General features: G+C 39.4%; 8 protein-coding genes and 1 long non-coding RNA gene across 18 annotated transcripts in view; 4 read left to right on the top strand and 5 right to left on the bottom strand.

Annotated features, from left to right (window-relative positions):
- Positions 1–85: 85 nt before the first annotated feature.
- Positions 86–584, bottom strand: LOC113206076 (uncharacterized). Its single transcript, XM_026421973.2, has 3 exons — positions 491–584; positions 316–407; positions 86–247 (listed from the first exon to the last, which is right to left on the bottom strand). Exons 1-3 carry the CDS (start codon positions 582–584, stop codon positions 86–88), a joined length of 348 nt encoding a protein of 115 aa, XP_026277758.2.
- A 430-nt stretch (positions 585–1,014) lies between these two features.
- LOC113206073 (coilin) lies at positions 1,015–3,133 on the top strand. Its single transcript, XM_026421969.2, has 6 exons — positions 1,015–1,189; positions 1,298–1,563; positions 1,642–2,231; positions 2,311–2,594; positions 2,684–2,786; positions 2,861–3,133. The coding sequence occupies exons 2-6, from the start codon at positions 1,340–1,342 to the stop codon at positions 3,001–3,003; spliced, it is 1,344 nt and encodes a 447-aa protein (XP_026277754.1). The 5' UTR covers positions 1,015–1,189; positions 1,298–1,339; the 3' UTR covers positions 3,004–3,133.
- On the bottom strand, positions 3,060–5,563 carry LOC113206075 (UDP-GlcNAc:betaGal beta-1,3-N-acetylglucosaminyltransferase-like protein 1). 4 transcript variants are annotated; one of them, XM_026421972.2, is made up of 8 exons: positions 5,416–5,563; positions 4,442–4,645; positions 4,296–4,360; positions 4,162–4,227; positions 3,933–4,096; positions 3,701–3,853; positions 3,334–3,622; positions 3,060–3,226 (listed from the first exon to the last, which is right to left on the bottom strand). In XM_026421972.2, exons 2-8 carry the CDS (start codon positions 4,575–4,577, stop codon positions 3,146–3,148), a joined length of 954 nt encoding a protein of 317 aa, XP_026277757.1. In that variant the 5' UTR covers positions 4,578–4,645; positions 5,416–5,563; the 3' UTR covers positions 3,060–3,145. The 4 variants fall into 4 exon arrangements, with proteins under 4 accessions (XP_026277757.1, XP_026277756.1, XP_052126342.1 ...); XM_026421971.2 differs by having other exon boundaries at positions 4,442–4,661; positions 5,416–5,557; XM_052270382.1 differs by having other exon boundaries at positions 4,442–4,591; positions 5,416–5,554.
- Positions 5,564–5,586: 23 nt separating this feature from the next.
- On the top strand, positions 5,587–8,140 carry LOC113206072 (T-cell activation inhibitor, mitochondrial). Of its 2 annotated transcripts, none has more exons than XM_026421966.2 (11): positions 5,587–5,736; positions 5,906–5,962; positions 6,052–6,187; positions 6,264–6,384; positions 6,466–6,736; positions 6,817–7,037; positions 7,111–7,202; positions 7,283–7,383; positions 7,458–7,601; positions 7,680–7,811; positions 7,888–8,140. In XM_026421966.2, the coding sequence occupies exons 2-11, from the start codon at positions 5,916–5,918 to the stop codon at positions 8,120–8,122; spliced, it is 1,500 nt and encodes a 499-aa protein (XP_026277751.1). In that variant the 5' UTR covers positions 5,587–5,736; positions 5,906–5,915; the 3' UTR covers positions 8,123–8,140. The 2 variants fall into 2 exon arrangements, with proteins under 2 accessions (XP_026277751.1, XP_026277752.1); XM_026421967.2 differs by having other exon boundaries at positions 5,906–5,941.
- LOC113206074 (adenosylhomocysteinase) lies at positions 8,134–10,771 on the bottom strand. The gene is made up of 8 exons (XM_026421970.2): positions 10,604–10,771; positions 10,040–10,230; positions 9,638–9,790; positions 9,382–9,570; positions 9,091–9,306; positions 8,814–9,011; positions 8,541–8,735; positions 8,134–8,464 (listed from the first exon to the last, which is right to left on the bottom strand). Exons 1-8 carry the CDS (start codon positions 10,629–10,631, stop codon positions 8,333–8,335), a joined length of 1,302 nt encoding a protein of 433 aa, XP_026277755.1. The 5' UTR covers positions 10,632–10,771; the 3' UTR covers positions 8,134–8,332.
- Positions 10,772–11,253: 482 nt separating this feature from the next.
- Positions 11,254–14,483, top strand: LOC113206077 (deubiquitinase DESI2). 3 transcript variants are annotated; one of them, XM_026421974.2, is made up of 6 exons: positions 11,254–11,478; positions 11,986–12,040; positions 12,112–12,184; positions 12,324–12,417; positions 12,549–12,690; positions 12,783–14,483. In XM_026421974.2, exons 2-6 carry the CDS (start codon positions 12,002–12,004, stop codon positions 12,975–12,977), a joined length of 543 nt encoding a protein of 180 aa, XP_026277759.1. In that variant the 5' UTR covers positions 11,254–11,478; positions 11,986–12,001; the 3' UTR covers positions 12,978–14,483. The 3 variants fall into 3 exon arrangements, with proteins under 3 accessions (XP_026277759.1, XP_052126366.1, XP_052126370.1); XM_052270406.1 differs by lacking the exon at positions 11,254–11,478 and adding an exon at positions 11,583–11,688; XM_052270410.1 differs by lacking the exon at positions 11,254–11,478 and adding an exon at positions 11,726–11,893.
- Positions 14,484–14,605: 122 nt separating this feature from the next.
- LOC113206071 (protein lines) lies at positions 14,606–18,650 on the bottom strand. The gene is made up of 3 exons (XM_026421965.2): positions 18,089–18,650; positions 16,049–17,610; positions 14,606–15,960 (listed from the first exon to the last, which is right to left on the bottom strand). The coding sequence occupies exons 2-3, from the start codon at positions 17,420–17,422 to the stop codon at positions 15,568–15,570; spliced, it is 1,767 nt and encodes a 588-aa protein (XP_026277750.1). The 5' UTR covers positions 17,423–17,610; positions 18,089–18,650; the 3' UTR covers positions 14,606–15,567.
- A 1,243-nt stretch (positions 18,651–19,893) lies between these two features.
- The window catches only part of LOC113206034 (serine/threonine-protein kinase Genghis Khan), a 16,941-nt gene continuing 13,938 nt past the window's right edge, over positions 19,894–22,896 (top strand). For all 4 annotated transcript variants that reach the window (XM_026421919.2, XM_052269358.1, XM_052269365.1 and 1 more), the window contains exons 1-11: positions 19,894–20,040; positions 20,126–20,296; positions 20,404–20,675; positions 20,755–21,054; positions 21,130–21,273; positions 21,367–21,489; positions 21,614–21,825; positions 21,902–22,005; positions 22,082–22,225; positions 22,316–22,467; positions 22,566–22,672. In XM_026421919.2, coding sequence (XP_026277704.1) covers positions 19,980–20,040; positions 20,126–20,296; positions 20,404–20,675; positions 20,755–21,054; positions 21,130–21,273; positions 21,367–21,489; positions 21,614–21,825; positions 21,902–22,005; positions 22,082–22,225; positions 22,316–22,467; positions 22,566–22,672 — 1,790 coding nt within the window. In that variant the 5' untranslated portion in view covers positions 19,894–19,979. The remainder of the gene's footprint in view (positions 20,041–20,125; positions 20,297–20,403; positions 20,676–20,754; positions 21,055–21,129; positions 21,274–21,366; positions 21,490–21,613; positions 21,826–21,901; positions 22,006–22,081; positions 22,226–22,315; positions 22,468–22,565; positions 22,673–22,896) is intronic.
- On the bottom strand, positions 20,027–22,892 carry LOC127749771 (uncharacterized). Its single transcript, XR_008011354.1, has 3 exons — positions 22,798–22,892; positions 21,678–21,842; positions 20,027–20,170 (listed from the first exon to the last, which is right to left on the bottom strand). It is a non-coding gene; the product is annotated as an uncharacterized LOC127749771 (long non-coding RNA).

Raw genomic sequence — 22,896 nt, forward strand, 5'->3', positions numbered from 1 at the left:
GCCCGCCCCTGCGCCCGCTCCCTGCACCAGCTCCCTGCACCCAGCTCCGAGATCTTCGAACCCCCCTCCCCACTCTCTCCTGCAACTACTTACCTATCCTCGCGACAAAGATCCTGCGGCCGAGCGGGTCCCGCTCGTTGAGCTCGAAGCCCAGCTCGTTGCTCTTGAAGATGGGCAGGTAGTCGTGGGGGTTGTTGAGCAGGAACACGTCCGGGAAGTCGCGCCGAGCGGCGAAGTACTCTTGGAGCTGTCACGAATAGTTTATAAATATCGACTCGTTTGCGAGATTTTATTGCGGTCCTTTCCTCGACTCACCAGGTGGTACGACTTCTTGACGTCCAGGTCCGCGGCCCAGAGGAACCTGAGGAGGAACTCCTCCGTCACGGGGCAGACGAGGTCGGCGTCGGCTGGCGGGTTTCAGATCATTCTCACATTAAAAATTCCGCGGGGGAAGGCGAAGCAGAAACCATTGGAGCGGTACTCGGCCTACCTTCCACCAGCTTCCTCAAACCCTCCACCAGAACGGGGCTCGCTTCACGACCGCCGTCCTCCAGCACCGCGACGTCCGAGGTGGTCACAACCATCCTGACTAGAAGTAGAGCGAATCTCTCGCGCAGCCGTCAGTGCTCTTTTGCGCGGCGCGATGCCGGATCTGTGTCCGATCTGGTTCTGGTTGCGGGTGCGAGCTAGAGAGCTGGCGGCACGTCTCACCTCCTCGGGATCCGCGCGACTAAACCAAGCGGAGCCGCTGGGATCGCTCGATCTGGTCTGCGGCTGCCGAGTGTGTTGTCACTTCCGAACATTATTGATACCCCCTCCTACTTATTGGACCATCTCGCCCGTCGCAACCCAGCATATCATCCCCGCGGCCGACGGCGCCGACACTAATTTTAGCATTTTCATCCTCTACTTCCGATGATGATAGTAGCATGCCGTGCAATGTTGAGTAAAAGTCTTCAACACAAGCGGAGTCGAGAAAGTTTCATCTTTTAACGGAGCACACATTCTACAGTTTTCAAAACTTCCCGCCCTCGATGCAGCCTTAGCAGGGCTGCCGTTTGCACGGCATCAACAACTTCTATGACTCCGCGGCGTTTGCTTCTAGGCGCATCGCGAAGAAGCACTAGGACGATGAACGGGCTGCGTGTGTCTACTCTTTAAATCGATAGCCGTACGACCTTCGCAAACGGTGAATTTACGAATGCCACGGCTGGTGGCCAAACTGCTTCCCCCTCTCTCCCTTCATGTTGACGGCACCTTAACCTTCCATAAGCTCGTGTTTATTGTTTACTTTCAGGAGTTGATTCTGCTCCTTATTGTCGTTGATATAGTGTCAGAAATGAGTGGCATTCGGGTATGGCTGGACATGTCGGCCCTGTTTTCCGACGTGCGCCAACAGAGTTGTGTCTCCGTGCATCACGACAAAATGCCGACCGTAAAAGACGTCCAGGACCACATTCGCCGGGTGTTTGGTATTGACAAGACTTTCCATATTCTCAATGACGGCTTTCTCCTACCGCCCTCGGAGAGTTCTTTAATTTTGCGTGATAACGACTGCATCAGGTAAGGGTTCTAGCACAGCAGTACTCATTTTGTATGCCCAGTTAAATGATGGTAATTCATCACTCTCTCTTGTCGCAGCATTACGACATCTGACCAGAAATCTACTGAGATGAAGCAAGAGAGCAGACCTAAACAATCTGAAGAAAGAACGCCGGGGAAAATTACCATTCCAGATGCTTTTGCTGTTGCTGGTACACTGACCGATGAACCTGCACAGTCCAACGGCATTGTCAAACCAACTTCATTTGAAAACATGACCATTAGTTTTTGTCATAGCCGTCAGGTATCTGTGCAGCCAGCGCCATCCGAGCAGTCATTTCCAAATAAAGCAGCACCAGCTTTGCAGACTTTTCCAAATACGCCAGCACCACCTCTGCAGACATCTCTAAAGGCACCAGCACCACCCCCACAGACATCAAATGGACACTCAGTTAATGAAACACCTAGTCAAGACCTAGATTCAAACAGTGAAACAGATTCTGGTCGAAAACGTAAAAGAATTCGCAGGAGGAAAAAGAAGCCGTCTCAAGATGGTGAACCAAAAGCTAAAGAGGTTCGGCTAAGCCCTTACATTCTGAACAAATATAATCAAGGTGTGAGCCATGTACTCAACTCATCTCTGGCTAAGCCAAGTAATAAAAAGCATATTTTCTTTCAAGATGAACATGGTAATTTGAGAGCAACAACACTTTTCATCTGTAGAACTCATTTATATAGTACCATTTTAAATTCCTCTTATTGTTTCAGAGAAAGAGATGGATACCAATGTAGAATTGTCTGGCAATGAAAATTTAGTTCCAGCCCCAACACTTGGGTCATCTACTGTAGGAGATCTCTCCAAACTAATGTCGCTTGGAAATCAAAAAGGGCCTGCAGTGTTTGAAAGGAAGAAAGATCAAGCAACATCTGAATCCAAAGCAGAAACACTTAAGCCAGTCTTGCCAGTGCCAGAAAAGCCTGCTGTACCTACTGCCCCAAAGCTTGTTACATTGGACTCCTTACCTGTCAAAGAAACAACAATTAAATTTAAGGTAAAAACTTTGCCATTGATTCTCCCCCCTCCCCCCCCCTTCTCTTTTAATTTCTTTGGTTAATATTTGGCATATATTTTTCCACACAGATTTTAAAGATGGTGAATTATTCACCAGTAGTATCTGAGGAAATTACAGCAAGAGTAATTTCACCTGATTTCACATCAAATCAGCTATTTCTACAAATTCTAGGTATTGTCTTTTCCTCTGTAGACCTAAAATAGGTTTCTTTACTTTACTAATTCACACGACTTTTCACATTACAGAGGGATTAAGTGAATTGCAGACAGAGAGGGGCAAGTTCAGCTTAGATGACGGCGAAGGAGAAGAAGGGGATTCCGCCCCAAGTGAATATGTGTATCTTAATTTTCTAGACATGATTGAAGCAAGAGCGGTCCAGTATCATTAATATTAATTCTATCCCCCTCAAGGGAGTAAAACTTTCATTTCAACTTGTTTGTTTATTTTTATTTTTTTGTCCTCTTTCTGTACTTGCTTTGTCATCAATAGTCAATAAATATATAAAATTAAGTCACAAATTTTTGGGTGTACTAACTAAACAGCACATAATCTTCACCCTCTGATAAGTTTAATGAGGCAAGGTTTTTCTCAAAGTTTCCATCCGTCAAATCCTGGAAAGAAACATCATCATGGTTTTCATTATGGTAGACATTTCTTTAATAACAATTATACTAGAGTTAATAGATGAAAAGGTAATCTGAAACTATCAATTGCTTACAAGTTTTATACAAATAATAAAAGGGGGTGATGCTTGTTGAAATCCAACTATGGGAATTGGTCTAGTGTTTTTATTTCTCTCTGGGTCATCTGGAAAATATGGCTGGTAGCTTTGGCCTATTTTCTTTTTATCAATGTCACACATGGCCCATACTTTTTCTTGAAGACTTTGTGGAAGGGATCTGTAAAATCTTCGACCCTGCTTTCCAGCATTCCATATGGTGAAATTGGACCACTTCTGAAGTTCCTTGTTGATCAACCGCTGTATTCGAATGTTCCAAATTGTATCCCTGAGACAAAAAGTTGACATTAAAAATTCTGTTGTTAATGTAAGTGAAATACAAGGACACTTCATTAAATGCTCTCACTCAAGTATTGAAAATGTGGTGGCATTTTCATGGTAGCGATAAATCAGTAATACTTCATCTATTCGTCGCACTGTTCCTCCTTCATCCAGATGTTTGTAAAAAAATATTAAGTCTTCTGGAGTTCCTTTACCAGCTTCAGAAAATTTGCCAGCCCTATGGAAACATTAGAGAAGAGGGTTGTCTAAAAATGCATTCCGTGGTGAGGACAACATTTATACATCAAACAATGTACCGATTAAACACCTCTCTGCTGCAAAACCAAGTTGGCATTATTACTGTCGGTCCATGTGATGTGTAAACTTGAAGCGAGAGTTTTTGTTGGTCAAGTTCATTAGCCCACCGGGCAAATCGATGCGTAGATTGTGGAGGATCCCTTAAAAACTTTGATCCTACAATCTGTAAAAGTAAATTGAGGTTCGTATATGGTAAAACACATTTACGGCATGAAGTAGTTTACTCACAGCCAGAGGATACTTCCTCGCTTCTTCTAACTGAAGAGAGAGGCGGCAGGGAAGCATTTCATCATCCTAAGGAAGAAGCTGAATGAACCTGTGTTTTCATGGAAGATTCAAAACAAGTTGCCCTAACTCCTTACCACATCCTGAAAGCATAAGAATTTTCCGCAAGACTGCTCGACTGCTCGATTTTTAGCAAAACCAACTGAATGATGCAGAGACAAAACAGTTAGAGATTGCATTTGATGCAGAAATTATTTCAAAATTTATCATAAACAAGACAGACCTCCTTTGGGTTGTCCTTGTCCATGTGACACAGTGATTAGTAGATTTGAGCCTTTTAATTTAGACTGCCACTTTTCAATAATGTCTTGAGTATTATCAGTACTGCTATCATTGTATATTGACACTTCAATTTCCATTGTTTTTAAAATGTCTTGGGAGGTAATGCCATTGAAACATGATTCAAGCCAAAGGGAACCGTTATGAACTGGAATTATTACTGACTAGAAAGAACAAGGGAAACTATGAACACAAAATAAATTTTGTGATAAGTAGGAAACTCGTTCTTTAACCAAACCAGGGTAGTTCTTCAAAATCAGTTCGTGCTTTTATCTCAGAGTAATGGGGGAGAAGAAGGGAGAAGTGTGTGACGATAAAAGGTACATTTTAAACGCCCGCGCGCTCACTGTGAAGTAGTTACTATGTCCGTCCACAGGTGGCAGCACGGATGGCGCCGCCATAACCTCACGTACTCCTCTACCGTCCCGGGACTTGCAATTTTTAAGGAGGAATCTATTAAGTAAACTCGTTAAAATGCTTCGGTAGCGACTTAAAACATATTAATAAAACAGTTTCATTAACATCTCAGAAGTTCAAAGATGCATGCATGATACATTTTCGTTGCTTAACACTACGTTTTTCAACATGCTCAAATAAGCTCTGGTCTGGGACTTAGAATGAAAACACGCAAAATTTGTTAAGAGTGCTCAAAATTATGCTATTAAACCTGAAAAAAGGTTCGTTGCTTTAATTGAGACCAGCGTCCCCGCTCTACAGTGGTACTATTGTCATGTCTGTAGGTGTTGTGTGTTCTGAGATGAAAACAGGAACAGAAAAAGCGTGACACCGCACTGAGAACAATACTCGTTCTTCCTACCACCACGAAGGTGAAGTGGGATGGTAAAGAACGAGTAAAAAGCAATAAAAAAAATATGCCGCAAGGAAGCGTGTCAAAGTAAAGCATTTTAGTGTAGTTACCACTTCAGGTGGTTTTGTGTTCACCGACATCTTGATACATTCAAACAATGCATATGTTTCTCCTTTCTTTAGACAAATGCAGACAAATGTGTACAAAAACAAATAAGCGCGATTTCGCATACACAGTACGAAGACGTTTACATCTTTCCCATTGTTGTTGTTGTTATTGTTCTTGAACAGCTGATTAGATTCGTCGGGCACATTACATAACGCGTTTCGGCGGTTTCGGCACTGGCTTTCTTCCTTAATGATGTCATTTAGTTTATCTTTATCTTAAGGTGAAAGAACCTGAAGAACTTCTCATCTTAAACTTCTTTTCCTGTAAGTACTCTTAAGGAGACCTTGACATTGATTCGAGGTTATGTTTATTCATAGAAGAAAAACATTGCCATTTCCACCTGTTTACCAAAATAACATGTTCTCAATATTATTCGAAGGTATTTTACTAGTACAATTGTTTCTGATTTAACTTTTCTCTATTTTTTTCTAGTTCTCCTAAAATGTCAGCGTGCCTATTGAAGCTTAGGTATTACTCCTCCAACGTCATGTACATATACCTACAAAAATAAAAATAAAACCCTTTGTTTATTTTGTTGTTGTTTTAGTTCAAAGTTTTTCTGTTTAAAATATTTGCAGCGCTTGCCCTGTCAAAAACTCAGCTGTAATAGCAGGCTCTATTCGTTTATTGTCTTCTGTGGAAGTTTCAACTGCTTTGCGTCCATTCTATTTTTCTGTGCATCCAGATTTGTTTGGGAAGCATCCTAATGAAAGGGTAAATAAAGTTGCCTAATAATTGTAGTATATATTTTCTGCATTGCTTTGCTTTTATTTTATTTTTCTGTTGATAGTCTATAAATGAAAACTCTTTAATGCAATTAAGTTCATACTTGGAAACTCTTCAAAGAAGCAGATCAGTTCGACCAGTTTCCTTAAAATTTTATTTACGGCCTCGAGAGACATCATTTAAAGGTGATGTTTTCTTTGATTAACATTAATAAACTTTACCTCAATTATTTTTTGATTTTCTATTTTGTACCTATTGGTTTTTAGGATCTTTTCAATTAGTGACACTGAATCTCAATGAGCGTGACACAAGAAATGCAGTTTTAAGAGTTTTAAAATCATGTAATCTCCCTACTACTTATGTTGATAACATAAGTCCTGCTCCAACATCCAAAACACAGGATTATTACCCTACTCCTGATCAAAAATCAACTGCATGGCAAAAATATGAAAGTATGTTCAAAGACAATGATGATGCTTATGGAGCACATATAATAAGAGGCATGGTGAAAAAGGCCAAGGAAGATGAGTCATTGTTGTATGTTCTGTCCAGTTTCTTTATTTTGTGATATAGGGACAAGAAATGGCCCATTGGTAATTTAATTTTTCAATTATCAGATCTTGGCTGAAAAATAATATTGACAATGCTGCTGAGAAGCAAGCAGCTTGTTTGCCCATACAAGAGGAAGTAAAGCGATTGCAGGTTGAGCTTGCACAAAATCTAGGTTTGCAGGAGATTATTTGGGATTGTGGATGGAACGTAACTCATTTTAGAGGGTGCTTACAAAGTTTTCAAGCTCTTGCCCGTGACCATTCTGAGCTTCTGCATGTACTCAAAGGTATTCCTTAAATGATTATTGCTTTGATTGTTGCTAGCTATGAGTTATTAGGTAAGCACATGGGTTATTACAGGAAGAACTGTGGTGTTTGGAAGCGACACTGGTGTTAGTTTGAATGGCAATGTACTTCTCAGTAGTGGGGAGGTGCGTCACAATTGGCTTGATGTAAGTATTTAGATATTTTTAAGTGAAAGTAACTACAACCATGTCTTCTCATCAGTGACTCCTTTTTTTTGTGCGACTAGTTTTTAAAACATGTGTGGCAACAGGATGCTGCACTTTTAGCCATACCTGCCATGCAAAAGGCAGTTTCCAGGGTTCTTCGAGATATTAAAGTTGTTCACAGGTTAGTGTGCAATCGTCAAGCTTTTTCTGCATGAATTACTTTTATATAGTATATAATTTATTTCTTCCACAAAGGAAATTCCAACCCAATATTATGGCTAAGTCATACACTAGTCAATTGAGAAGACTCGTAACATCACTAAGTGATTATCAGGGTCGCCAAGGGTATCCCAAGTCATGGCCTCAGAGCTTGGAAAAATTTGAGCTAGTTGTGGAACCGTATGTATCAGTTTGCTAGAAAGACAAATGTGAATAATTGTGTAGTATACCTTAATCTTTTCCCCTATTAATGTCCAGGGAAGCTGGTCCTCTCATGTTATCACCCACTGGGCAGTTCATTGTCCCATCTTCCTGTCCAGCTTCACTTCTGGTCAGTTTCTTGAGTGAACACATACCCGAGGCTGAGAGACTATTAAGTAGTTATCAAATGTAAGTAGTAGGACTTTCAGAAAATTATGCACCTAAAAATGCTTTTGTTGTTTTAAAATACATACTTTTTCTCCAGGAATAAACATGTCGAGCGTGATCTGCATGCTCGTTGTATAGCTGAATTTGGACTCTTATCTTTACGAAAAGAAGATAATGTTACACCTGATCTAATGATAGCTTGCTGTTCAAAATTACTAGAAAGGAAAGCTGATTTGTTAGAAGTTTTAAAAGGTCGTTGTTTGTGGATAACAAATTATTACTCTATCATGTCTGATGGACACATTTGTATTCCTTGGAATTGGAAAATTTAAAGAATACAAAATTGATAATGTTGTCTTTTATTCTTCAAAGTGCAAAACCAGTTTGGTAGTAAAAAGTAACAGAAGTAAAACTAAAAAAGATTGTATCACAACAAATATTCACAGGGTGATGTCTGGTTAAAATTAATTTCACATGGTATGTTGACAAATTGATGTTTGAATGGCAATGTTGAAAAATGCAGAAGTGTATTTTGACAGTATTTAATACCTGTAGTGATCAGGCTTGTAGGGTCCCTCAGCAGGAATGCCCAAGTAAGCAGCTTGGTCAGCTGTAAGCTTGGTCAGCTTAACTCCCAAGTGGTCTAAGTGAAGGGCAGCGACTTGCTCATCAAGCTGAGAAAGAAAGGATAAAAATTACATCATCAATTTAACTGTAAGTGATACAAAAGTCTACTAGAACAATACTTACTTTCTTTGGTAGCATGTGAACACCAACACTATACTGTCCAGGTTTGGTCCACAATTCAATCTGGGCTAAGGTTTGATTGGTGAAGGAATTGCTCATCACAAATGAAGGATGACCCATGGCACATCCAAGATTAACTAAACGACCTTCTGCCAGAAGTATGATGTGGTGTCCATTGGCCAACTTGTAGCGATCCACCTAGGAAGTTCCAGATTAGGTCACTTGCTGCTCAGGCTACCAAGTTCATTTTGTATATATGGTTTGAGTGGTAAATACCTGAGGTTTAATGTTGATCTTCTCAACGGCATTTTTCTCCAACCAGGTAACTTCAATTTCACAATCGAAATGGCCAATGTTGCAAATGATGGAATCATTTCTCATACTTAGGAAATGTTTTCCAGTGATGATATCTTTGCATCCAGTAGTTGTGACAAAAATTTGACCCTCTTTGGAAGCTTCATCCATTGTCACCACCTTTTCAGATCAGAGAATACAAGTTACACTGAAGAACAAGCATTTACACTTAGGTAATATAAAATCTGTGAAAACATACCTCATATCCCTCCATAGATGCTTGCAAGGCATTGATTGGATCAATTTCTGTGATAATGACCCGACCACCAAAGGCTCTCAAGGACTGAGCACAACCTTTACCAACGTCACCATATCCAGCAACAACACAGACCTTGCCAGCTAACATAACATCAGTAGCTCTTTTAATACCATCAATAAGAGACTCTCGGCAACCATACAAATTGTCAAATTTACTCTGTGGACCAAATTTAAAAGTAGTAATAAAAAATATTTTAAATTCAAAGGCATAAAGTTCGAGACATTGCAGTACCTTAGTCACAGAGTCATTGACATTAATACATGGAACCTTCAATTTGCCAGCGGTCATCATTTTATACAAATTATGGACTCCTGTGGTAGTTTCCTCTGAAATTCCTTTAATGTTAGCAAGGTACTGAGGGTATTTCTCATGTACCAAGTTAGTCAAATCTCCACCATCATCCAGGATCATGTTGAGTGGCTAAAAAAAATACATTTATTTACAGACAGCAAATGGCTTTCAAGTACTCTTAATTTAAAATACGTACCTGCCCATCTTTGAACACTAAAGTCTGTTCTATGCACCAAATATATTCATCGTCTGTTTCTCCTTTCCATGCATAGACAGGGACGCCTGTCTTAGCAATGGCGGCAGCAGCATGGTCTTGAGTACTAAAAATATTGCAGCTAGACCACTGAACCTGAAACACAAAACAGATGTATCATCACATCAGCATATGAAACTTTCATGAGTTGCATAAACAGAGATGAGATCACTGGTCTCTTTCCTAAAGTGAGCCTGCCAGGAGACAGTCACCAAATGTAGATAAGAGAACAAAGGAATGGCTTTCAGTTCCCAAGGTCACATCTTTATCAATGAACTCAAAATAAAACCAATTTGAAGACCATTCAAAACAGATAATAGGTAGATAATGGTTTCAAATCCTTACCTCGGCACCTAGAGCAACAAGTGTCTCAATGAGGACTGCAGTTTGTACAGTCATGTGCAGGCATCCAGCAATACGGGCTCCCTTGAGGGGTAGAGACTCCTTGTACTTGCGCCTCAAAGACATCAATCCCGGCATTTCATTCTCAGCCAGCATAATTTCTTTCCGGCCCCAATCAGCCAGGCTGATGTCAGCTGTGCAGACAATGAGACATGTAACAAGCTGAGCGACAGGCACAATTTGAAAAATCAATGGAAAGTGGATTGATCCTTGTAATCATTCAAACGGTACGTTATAGAGATCATAATCCAAAAGCAGACACTGGGTAATCATAATTGTTAACCACACAATATGAACTTAAAGGGGCGCTGTAACTACGTTTAGATTATACGCCGATTAATTTGTACACACGATTTGTGCGAAGACAGGTTGGCTTAAAAGCGTTCGTGAAAATTGGAAGTTATAAGGATGAAAATATAGGTTACATTACCATGTGATTTGGGAACACCGGACTCCCAACTTAGATAAGTTAATCCCAAAATGAAATCTATAGGATGACTATCTTACCGACTTTAAAAGCTGGTTTGCCTGACATGGTGGTTGATGGATGTCGAGCTGACTTGCAATCAAAATACGACAGCGATAAACACACACGCAAGAGCAACGTGCGTCTTCACCACCGGTCGACAGAAGAAGAGATTGCGAGGGGACCGGGGATCTTTTTTAAGCTTTTACACGATTTCTGACTCTCTTCTCTGATTGGTGTTTGCCTTCTCCCGCCTTACCATTTGCCCAATCAGCGCAGAGCTGCATATTTTAAGGCAGAGTCTGAGGACTGTAGCGAATCACTCATCACATTATTTTGTTTCTAACAGCGTACACGTTTTACTTGACCCCTTATTGATTTTTACCCACACTAATTTTTTTCAATGCAAGATTTACGTCTACGGTGAAGCACTCGGCCACTACTCCGTTTCGGCTCTTTAAATTTCCCACCGTAACTTTGCAGGCTGGCCACACTTCTACCTTCACGAACTCACGGACATTATTGATGATGTACACACGTTTCGTTATGATCAGAATGCGTTTCGGTGATTTAAAAGGAATGCGTCGTGAGAGAGACTCTCAAACAGTATCGCTGTTCCTATTGAAGAAGCTTGTTCTTAAAAGTTTTTCTCGTGTAGGGGTTACCCAGCTCTTTCCTTTCTTACCCTCTCACCCTTTTCTCCCCCACCCCTACCCCACCTTCACCTTTTCAGTCTGCAAGAAGGGGGTGGTAGGTGTTGTTGAATGGAACGAATGTTGACCTGTGTTCTTTCTCTCCGAAGTCAGCAACTTTTGTATTCCGAGCGTCGCCCTCTTCTTGAGTTTTCTTGCATGCTCAGGAATTTTGCTGCAGTACATTAGACGCCCTCCTTGATAACGGCGCATGTGTTATAAAGGTAACGTGTAGAAAACTTGGAAATGCTTAACCTCCCTCATTCACGATAATATTCATTTAATGTGTCATCCTCTACCCAAAGACGGTGTGACTTTGCAAGTTTGAAATTTCCGCTCGGTTTATTCATGTTGTCTGTATTCAAGAAATTTCTCGGATTAGTCTTCTAATCTGGTTTCATCTCTTTGATGTCAGAGATAAATTTATCTGCTGTGTGTGTAATATTGAAAGGGCAAGAAACTTCTCTGTGCATAGTTCTCTTGTCATCTTTGGAAGGAATAATTTTCTCTTTGCATATCTGGGATCTACTAGAGACTACTGCTTTATCTCAGTTGTAATTTAAATGTTATAGCCATCTTCATGTGCTTTCAGTGATTGTTGGGATTCCAGTTGTCATTACATTTTTGCCTTGGTCATATGTGTGTGTTTATTTTTAAATAGCTGATTTAAACGTTGGGAAATTCATTTTCCAGCCATTGTTAATATAAAATTCTCTTGTCCCCATTTACAGGACTTACTATCAAAAAATGTCGTCAGAGCCTGTCATTCTCAATGTCTACGACATGGTAAATTGCTGTTGTACCTTACACTCCTCTATGGGTTTTTCATTTACTTCCTAATAATTTTTTAATTTCAGTACTGGACCAATGAATACACAACCCCTATTGGATTAGGTGTCTTTCATTCTGGTATTCAAATATATGGCATGGGTAAGTCTGTAACTTACAAAATCTTCAGGAAGTCTATTGTTCTCTTTGAATTGACTTCTCTGCAGTTTTTGTGTCCGAGTGAAGCACCATACATTCACATTCAGTTGGATTGCTTACAAACTTTCTGTGCTATTTTCAGAGTATGCATATGGAGGCCATCCCTATGCTTTTTCGGGAGTTTTTGCAATTGCACCTCGGGATGCTGAGGAACTAGGGGAACAGTTTCAGTTCAGGTATAAACTACAAAATACCTATTGTTACACGGATACACGGATAAAGCATCATCATGACTCACTATCAAGCTAAATAAATAAGTTGTGAGATTTGTGAATCTTGCTATTCTTATCTCTCTCTGTAATTGCAGGCAATCAGTTCATGTTGGATACACAGATTTCACTGAAAAAGAAGTAAAAAAAATTATCCAAGAACTTGGTAAAGATTTTCGCGGTGACCGTTATCACCTAATGAACAAAAACTGCAATCATTTTTCAGGAGCACTTAGTCAGGTAACTTTTCCATTACTAACTATGTAATAAACTACATTATTTTCATTTGGTGCATCTGCTCTGAGTGACATTTTTTTGTTCTGCATTTCTAGATACTTTGCGGTCGTGAGATACCCTCATGGGTTAATAGGTTGGCATATTTTAGTTCTTGTGTTCCATTCCTTCAACGCTGTTTGCCGAGAGAATGGCTGACTCCAGCTGCATTCCAATCTTTTAGCACACCCAGTGCTCTTCAACACACTCTCAGTACACAACATGACAATGGCTCTGACGGTCCCTCATCATAACATGAGGCTGCTGGAACGGAACATGAGTTAAATCTGCCTTATGATGATGATACTCAATCCGTTTCCCAGCTTCCGTTATTGTACACACATGACCCGCCACCATGCTTGTGGCTGAGCAGCCCCAAAGAAACTGTGCCGTCCAGTACTCATGTCACTGACGACAATTAGGTTTTACTCTTGCCATATGTGGTTTACATGTCTATGTAAATGGGGTGTGTGTACCTAATATTTTCTGTGTTATTGCAAAGACATTATAATAAGTGTGCATGAGAGAGTGCTTCCCATGAAAAAAAAAGGAAAGCTCTTCAAAAATTTGAATTTTTCAATCAAAACTTTTCTGCTAAACATCAGCTTTAAATAGATTTTTGTAAAGTCTGTTGTCTCATTTTTATTCTATCATCCTGTTTCTGTTTCATATTTTAATAAAAGCCTGAGTGGAATATCAGAGCCAGAAATTTTGTATCTTAACATGCATTCTGTACAGTGTACCTATTTCTTTTTATACAGTGTGGAAGTACTATACTAACCATTATACGGTATTTATTACCCATCAGGACAGGTATTCTGACAAAAGTAATTTCTTGTTATCTTGTTGTAAGCATTCATGCACCTTGGTGCATTTAATTTTAAGGAACAGATCCCTTTTTTTTAATACAGTCTATCATTTTTTGTTTGCAATAATGTCATTGGGTTTATAAAATTCCCTTTCAAAGGTTCATTTGTATCCTCCATGTATTTCAACATTCCCAGACCTAGTTTTCTAGTCTCAAGCCTTGTAATGTTTTCCATCTACTCTGAAAACGTCTGCCACAATAACTTTATCTAAATTGACCCACTAAAGCAGATGGCAAAAGAAGTTATTTTTTTTCTTCTGTTAGTCATGTCATGTGTTAGTACAGTGCAAAGTTTTCATTTTGCCATGAACATGTGACCAACCATAATGGTTAACAGCTTTAGTTGAATAGCTATATGAAGGTCATATGATTTGAACTGGGTATGGAAGTGTACTTGTCAAATCATTTAGGGTCAACAATCAAACTGAGCTTGTCTAGAGTTAGTAAACTTTGATGCGTGTCTAAAATCACACAATTGCCATGGTAGCTGTAGGTGCTCGTATCTGTCAAATACCATAATTTGTATTTAGCTGATCAATTTTGATAATAGTGGAAGCCATTAATATGTATTTGTATAATCTTGCATACTACAAGAACTGATATTTTGTTTGTTGTTTTTTTTTTATATTTTACCATTGGCATGGTTTTATTTTATGGTGATAATTCTTAATGACTTTACAGTTATTAGTATTTTAAACACAGTTTGGTGATTTGTTATGGTGCTTGCAATTGCTTTTTGTTATTTTGTCCATCTCTATAGGACATTACGGTTCCTTTGGACAGGTAATTGCATTGTTTGTTCTTTTAAAATCAGTTGTATGTGACCTTATTAACTCCAGTGTTAATTTGGTCTTTTTCCTTTTCTATAAATAAATTATGTTCAGATTCCTAATTGTCACTTGTCAAAATAATCTGCTAAGAATTGTTCATTTTGCCAAATTGTTGTGTGGTTGCTGTGTCAGAGTTCAGATATATCAGAAACAGCTAAAAGAAAAAGTACATACATACTATGTATTAAGGTTCAGAACAATTTTATTCTCACTGGAAAACATAGTGAGGTGATAGGGTAACTTGTACAATGCACATGATGCTATTAAATGTGCAGATGTACTGCAAACATTACAGGGAAGTCTGCACAACGTGACATAAATATTTCACTTAAGATTCTAAAATGTACAAAACATAAATAACTTTCATTATTTCAATACAAAAAATATGAAATTTCTTTCCTTATCACTTACATAAATATATCTATACAGTGAAGTGGTGTCAGAATTTCAATCATAACACATGGAATAAAAAGGGCTATATCATAAACAATATCTACACTCCACTTGAAAACAGTTATGGTCCTAATACAAATTGGTTGAGCATTCTTATGTTAATAAATATGGAAGCACTTTTCTTTTATCTCAGACCCACAAGTTTTTAAGTACTGAATAAACACCCTAACAAGTACAGTTTCCTGTGCCCAACACAAGACCCCACAACAAAATCACCGGCCAAATTCTCAAAATAGAAAAAAGGCAGCCACTTTCATATTATTGAAGAGAAATGACAGACGTATACCCTGACAAAAAGCTGAAAACTCCTATGAAATAACATGAACCCCACAGGGTTCATTTAATGTATGGGGCTCTAGAGTTCCAGGGACCTACATAAATTTTGAGCTGCTGACAAATGTTTGTGCAAGGACCTGGGAGAAAAAAATGGTCCATCGTAACACATCAATGAGCACAGAGCAAACAACATGAACAATAAACAAGCTATTCTTTATGAAAACATGTGCACAGAGTGGGTTAAACTTCTACAGGAATTACTGCAGTTCCAGAATTCATCAAACAAAATTTTGAAAACAGTTGATCACAGCATTACAATTAAAATTGACTTATTCAAAAAAATACAAATAGTGCAGTTTTGTACAGGCTTATCTCTTTTCGTCACTGGAAAAAGTTATGAGATGAAAATTAGTTGAGTTATTGAGTATTACCTTCATACATACTTTCACACTTCTCAAGTAACCTAAGTACAGGGCCAATGTTGTATGGAAACAAATCCTTGGAAACAAGACGGTCTATAGCAAGCCTTAATCGAATAAGCACGGTCATAACATTATCCAACTCACCAGCACACTCTTGCATGAATTCTTCCCAATTCCTACGAACAAATTTTAAGGTCCGAAGTAAGTACAAAAGGAAGCATGTTTCATTTGAAACTAACAAGTCCAGAAGAACATCGGGTTCGTGAGACACAGCCCGAACAAACTGAATAAATGTAGCAGCTGGGCTTAAAACACGTCTCAAAGTTGTATCAGATTGCACAACAGAATCTCGATAGACAAGACCCACTGCAGTGTCTAGACAACAAACCTGCAAAATAAAATGCAACCAGTTGTAAATTATGTAAACAAAATCTTTGCATTCCTAATTTAAAAGTAAAAATAAATGAAATACAAACCATGCTTTCCACCAATGCATCATCTTGATCAGCAAATAGTTGAACCACCCACTGGGCAACAGGAGTTTCAGGATGAAAAGGAACCAGGGCCTTTACACATTGATCTAGCTTACGAAGAACTTCTCTAATGCTGCGTTCAATAAGAGCCATGTCTGCATCAGCTTCGTCGGCATCAGAACTTAAGGAGCTGTCACTTGAATCACATCGAGTTTCTTTCACTGTCACAGCAACAGCTTTCAAGACAAGGAGCACCATTTTCTTGAGTAAGGGTCTGTCTCCATCCCCTACCCCTCCACCAAACCGGCCTGATCCTCCTCTGTAGGGCAACCCGTCCAGCAGGCGCGAATCTTTCACCCCTCGCACCACAAGATGAGCAAGCGCACAAGGCTCTTCTGCCAACACATCTTGCAATGCGAGGGTGCTCCCATAACACAGGACCTCGTTGAGAAGATTTAATATTGATTTCCATACAACTGGAGGAACACTTGGAGCTAGCAGCATTACAACATTATCTAAGTGTGCATAAAATGGCTTGGTATCAGCAACTGACAAATTTGCTTTAACAGATATTAAGGCTTCCCACAGTTCTAGAAAAGTAACAACTGTAGCTTCATGTTCAGATGCATAGGAAGAGACAAGAGAATCAAATTTTGTTACAAGAGCCGGCCATTTTGCCTCTAAAACCTTTACACACAAGCTCTTTACTTGACTACAATCAGCCTCAGGGTCCGTCATTAAAATATTACATGAGGACGGAGGCTTATCTTCTGGACCACCTCTTTCTTCAAGTACATGTCCGTCACATTCTTTGTACTCTACAATTCTTCTTATAACATCTAACGAAAAACACATTTGACGAGGTTGAGATGTAGACAATGCATTGTCAGCCAAATTTTGCAACCAAAATGGATCTACATTTGTTTTAGAAACTAAAAGGAATGCTGAAAGAGCCCGACTTGCAGCAAAGCAAACAAAGCGATCTGAATGTGAGGAGAGCTCAACAAGCCTATCAATTAAACCATGCTCATTTCTGGTAAGAGCATCACAGACATCTCCTATCCTAGAACACACAAAGCCTCTAGTTGTTTGCTTCATGGCAACTTCACAGAGAAGTTGGATTGAGCCAACAAACTGTAAAATCCGGTCACGTGTCCAAGATGTATCAGAAGGTTTGTCCCTAAATGGGCGCCTCAAACTACTTTCTGACATACAACACAAACATTGATTCAGGAGATTCTGTTGGAACTCCATAAGGTCATGAGCAGCAGCATCTTCTTCCTCCGCTTCATCATTGCCAGCTACTCTCAGTCGTTTTTTAACTGGTTCAGCCATACTTAAAAGCGGAGACACCGCCTTTCCCTTTCCAAGAACCATCCCATCAGAACACTGACAGAATGCGAATGAGTCCTTTTGTCATTTCCATGGGAATTTTGGTTGATTGACGGGCTCCAGGATAGCGCTGGTAACATTTTGATGGAGCCATCTGTGGTGTGAATTGAACATCTCAGATGCAAAGTTCTGCATGTCAAATTCTCGATGCATCCATTCAAAGAAAGCCAGTCCTGAAAGAGAAAATACAAAAGAATATTATCAACATAATATGCCAAATGGATTGCAGCAATATGAATAGGTTAGGTTACTGTTGAGGACCACTTCAACTATATGTAACACATCAACTAATTTAAATGACCCAACCAGATTCCAAATAAGGAAAAATATTGTATGACAGAAACTGATAAATGTAAAGGCAACGCATTTGGGGTGTTTAAGCAAAACACTATTGTACTGAAGAAAATAACACCTGAGATCGGTGTTGTCTTGACCACAAACATTTACAAGTTCAAAGAACAGCAATATATATCAGAGAAGGGCAAGAATAGGCTTATCAATAATTTGAAAATGAGGTAGTATGTCTAATATAAACAACATCGTAAGAGGATATACTTTAATTTGTAGATAATTACAGTTCATAGTTAATAGGTGGACACATAGCCTTAAATATTCATATGCCCATGCATACATGTATCAAGAAAATGCTACCTGTGCAACTGCTTCTGTGGCAGATATTCTTCCTTGGGCAAAGACTTGCAATTTACCACTGGCTAGTAGTTATCTTGAAATTTCAATCGTCCATCTTGAGACACAAGACTACTATTCCTCTAGAGTGAGATAACCGTAGTGCACTGGATGTTTTCACTAACCACTTGAAATGCACGAGAACCAAACCTAGAAAGATTTGATCGCGTACTAAATCTTAGAGGAAATTACTAGAGTTGAAGGCATTTTCTTTACACGAGCAGACAGAGTTAAGGCCTTAACTCGAGTGTATACACACAGAAATTGTTATGCTTCGGACGGAACGTTTTCAACGCCTAAAACTTCAGTGTTGCCAGATTGCCGCCTAGGTACCAACCCGTCCCGTTGGTCTCGGGTATCTCCGTCTCCCACCCTTCCCGCTTACTTTGCAGGACTTGCAGGCAGTTGCAGGGCCCGCGACAGCATTAGCTTCACTGGAGAAGATTTTAGTTATCCTATTCATCAGAAACGGGAAGTAAAAGTAGTGTCACCGGCGGCGAAAGCAATTTCAGGCAGCGAGCAGGCCCAACTAGTCTCCTTTCTCTCTCACTCTAGAGTCCTCATCGCATCTGTCTCTCTCCGACCGGCACGACGCCATAACCCCCCCCCCCCCCTAGCTGATTCTGCTGTCGGGATCCCACGGAGTTCTTACGAGTTTCATTTTGAAATACGATCAGCTCGTGAATGAATTACGAATCGGAGGACAGAGATATGACCGTACAAAATGAACGTAGGCCTACGCTATGTCGCGAAAACATAGCACCGAGACACCGGAGACCCACCCCCCTGAAGAAGACTGCATGGAAGTTACGAAAAGTGAACTTCCGCCGCAGCATTTTGCGCTAGGGAAAAATAAAAAGAGAATTCTGTGAACTGGGCCTCTGCTTTTTCCGATTCTGCCCTCGAATCTTGCGTGAACACGTCTTATGAATGAAATGTGTCTGTCTTTCCCTTCAATCTGGCAACAGTGTGTGCGTACTGGGTGCGTACTACTATGCAGCTACTGCTGCAGCAACAACAGCTACAACAGTGGAAACAGTGGGATGCCAGATAGGTGTGGCAGCCATATTGTGAAGTGATTCAGGGGTCAGATTATCGGCAAACGTTTGCGGTGATGGGAACGAGAGTAAACAAGATAAAATCTAATTGAAAAACAAACATATCTCGGTACGGACTAATGTCACTCCTCAATGAAACAGGAAACATAAATACTACCTGCTTAAGGGGAATGTAATTGGGAGCGATAGCAGTAGTTCACTAAGGTTAAATTTTCTTGTTTAACTTCAAAAATTTTCGTTTCTTTTGCATTACTTTTCTCGATTGTAGCCTATTGAACGCGATTTGTGTTCCCTCTTGTTGCACTTGATGATATTTATTTCCTCGAGTTTTTTCAACACTTCACCGCTTGATAGATTTTGGGTCAATTTCGTGATTTAGGTACCATTGACCTTTTAACTGCTGCTCCTATGTAAAGGTCTTCTTTAACCTTTTTTGTGGTGTTATTGACCCCTTTATTGAGATTTCATCTCCCCGGCCTTTTAAATGTGAACTGAATAGAGGTGGAGACCCTAGTCAGCATTTATGCTCCAGTTTAGTGGTACCATTTCTTGATAAAGAAATTGTGTATGGGATGATAATTTCTTCCAGTTCCCAGTTTTTCTAGTTTTTATTCATTGTTTTCATTTCCTAGTACTGTGCCCCTATTTATTTTAATTTTCAAGGGTCTTGTGTCAAGTTAGTTTCTACCCAAAACTTGTCCCTTTTGCAGCAATGACTCCTGGGATCAGGACAAACAGCATTCATGATAGCAAGTGGTGAGATAATTGGAATGCGGTAGTGCCTTAGCACCGTCCCCATGTCGGAGACGGCCAATAAACTTTCTGCTCTCCAGGACTCTGGTGGAGATGGCACCACAGGTCAGTGTACACCTCGTCATTGCTTGTTCCACTTCTATAAGTTTCTTGGTGGTGGCAGCGTCATCCATTTTTCCTTCATCCTCAGGAGAGCGTCGCTTGCGCCAGTTGGAGTCCCTTTTCCTTGGAGGACCTATCCAAGGACAAGGGCAGTGTTTTAGTATTGAAACATTGCTTGATATCCTTCTGGTGTTATATGATGAGTGCTGTAATTCTTCTTTACGGCGTGAGAAAACAGTTTCTGAGTTTATTGAATTTGGTAAGTGTTGTTTTTGTTTTTAGTGGCATCCAATGTTAAAATTTCCCTCCAATTTCTTAGTTTTTAAAACCAAGTGGTGACTGATTTGCATTCTCTGATCGTTTTAGTTAAGCCAATTGCAAGCAACATTAAATCTTTGCGGCTTTCAAGAGAAGACTTTGAAATTGTGAAAGTAATTGGACGAGGAGCGTTTGGGGAAGTATGTGTAGTCAAAATGAAGGGTAGTGATAAAGTTTATGCAATGAAAATACTCAACAAATGGGAAATGTTGAAGAGAGCCGAAACAGCATGCTTTCAAGAAGAGCGTGATGTCTTGGTTTTTGGTGACCGCCGGTGGATTACCAATTTGCATTTTGCTTTTCAAGATGAAAATAATTTGGTAGGATATTGTCTAGATTTGTGTCTTGCAGTAACATGTGCGTATAAATATAAACTAAATATCAATTAACATTTTTCAGTATTTGGTCATGGATTATTATTGTGGAGGTGATTTATTAACATTACTGAGCAAATTTGAAGACCGTCTTCCAGAAGACATGGCTCGATTCTACATTGCAGAAATGATTTTGGCTATTGGGTCTATTCATGACCTGCGCTATGTTCATCGTGATATCAAACCCGACAACGTTCTGTTGTGTGCTAATGGTCACATTCGTTTAGCTGACTTTGGTTCGTGTCTCAAACTGTCACCGGATGGTACAGTTCAAAGTAATGTAGCTGTGGGGACTCCTGATTACATTTCTCCAGAAATATTAAGAGTAGGTCTAATTTTTATTAAATTTCTTTTACTTGTTGACATGTCCCTCTATTTTCACTGTCATTGTTATTTTAAGGCTATGGAAGATGGCCAGGGGAGGTACGGGCCAGAGTGTGATTGGTGGTCTCTGGGTGTTTGTATGTATGAAATGCTCTATGGTGAGACTCCATTTTATGCAGAGTCGCTTGTTGAAACTTATGGAAAGATTATGAACCACAAGGTGACACACTTTTTATTCCTTTTTTGTTTCTGTTACATAATTTGTTTTTGAATCCTAGAAGGTAGTAAAACGCATCTGTTCATTTTATTTTAGAACTGTTTTGACTTTCCTTGTGATGTTGGGTATGAAGTATCGGCTGAAGCCAAAGATCTAATGAAGAGACTGATATGTAGCTCAGAGCTAAGATTGGGGCAGAATGGAATTGATGATTTTAAAGTAAGCATTCTAGTTCAAAGTTTTTTAACCATCAAAATTTTGTAGGTTTTGTTGTGAGATATTATTTATTTCTCTCCTGTTCTAATTTTTCCTTTCTTTCTTCCTTTAAAAAAATAAAATCTAGAACCATGCTTGGTTTGTGGGGGTTGATTGGTCAAATCTCAGAGATACAACTGCTCCTTACATACCTGAAGTCAGTAGTCCAACTGACACCTCGAACTTTGATGTAGATGAAGCTGATACTCGTACCTCAGATGCTGTACCACCTACAGCAGCAAACCCTGCATTTTCTGCCCTGCATTTGCCCTTTGTTGGGTTCACATTCACCTCAGGGAGGTATGTATAGTCTGGCACTGCAAGACAAAAATGGAAGACCAATGATAAATTATTTTAATTTTGTTGTTGTTTTTAGTTGTATTTCAGACCTGGGTAGTGTGCCCAGCAACACAACTGTGATAACACGCCGTATCAAACAATTAGAAGAGGAAAACCAAACTTTAAAAAGAAATCTCCTAGGTATGTTTGTTTTGCCATTTCTACTATTGATAGGTTCTATTGTGTTATTTGGAATTAATAATGAGTCTCTTTTCAGATGCAAAAGAAAATAATCTTGTTCATTACCCCAATGATTTTGCCTCAAATGAGGAAACCAAGAGATTATCTCCTACCACTGAAACTGCAAATGGTACTCGACGTCTTCAAGATGAAATAAATACCCTCACAAAACGGAATTGCGGTAGTTATATTTATGCTCTACTATCACTTGTGGCATTATATTTTTCAAAGTTGTGTATAGTATCTAAAGTTTTCTTATCTTCCTTAACAGAACTAGAAAATCAATTAAAAGTCCTTGAGCAGCTTCAAAATCAAGCACCGGACCTTAAAATCCTCTCACTAGAAGGGGAATCTAGTACTCGAATAAGGGAATTGGAGAAAATGGTTCGCATGCTGCAACAAGACAGGGATGAGGCTCTTAAGGTACTGCCATCATTTTGTGTATTTAGTGACTTCTACTACTCGATATATTTAAATATTCTGTCTCTAATATTATTTATTTTAAATTTCTTTCATTGTAGGATAAAGCTGATGTGCATGAAAAAATTAAGATACAAGATAAAGAGTTAAAGGAAGCTCTCACTCAACGGAAATTAGCCATGGATGAATACACAGAGGTTTCAGACAAGTAAGTTGTTGTTTTCAGGTTATTACCCAAGCAAATATCTCAAAAATAATGAACTGTAATTTAAACACTAAAAAGCCAAATTAGGGAAAATAAAATCATTGTGGGCAATGGAGATCTCAAATTACCAGTAGCAAACACACTGCTTTGTGTCAGATTAGGAGATCATTATTCTGCGCTCCAAAGGAAGTCAGTTGACTCTGAAAACCTTGACTCCTACAACATGG

Source organism: Frankliniella occidentalis, unplaced genomic scaffold, assembly GCF_000697945.3.
Source record: "Frankliniella occidentalis isolate FOCC.00 unplaced genomic scaffold, Focc_3.1 Scaffold5, whole genome shotgun sequence".
Lineage (NCBI taxonomy): Eukaryota > Metazoa > Arthropoda > Insecta > Thysanoptera > Thripidae > Frankliniella > Frankliniella occidentalis.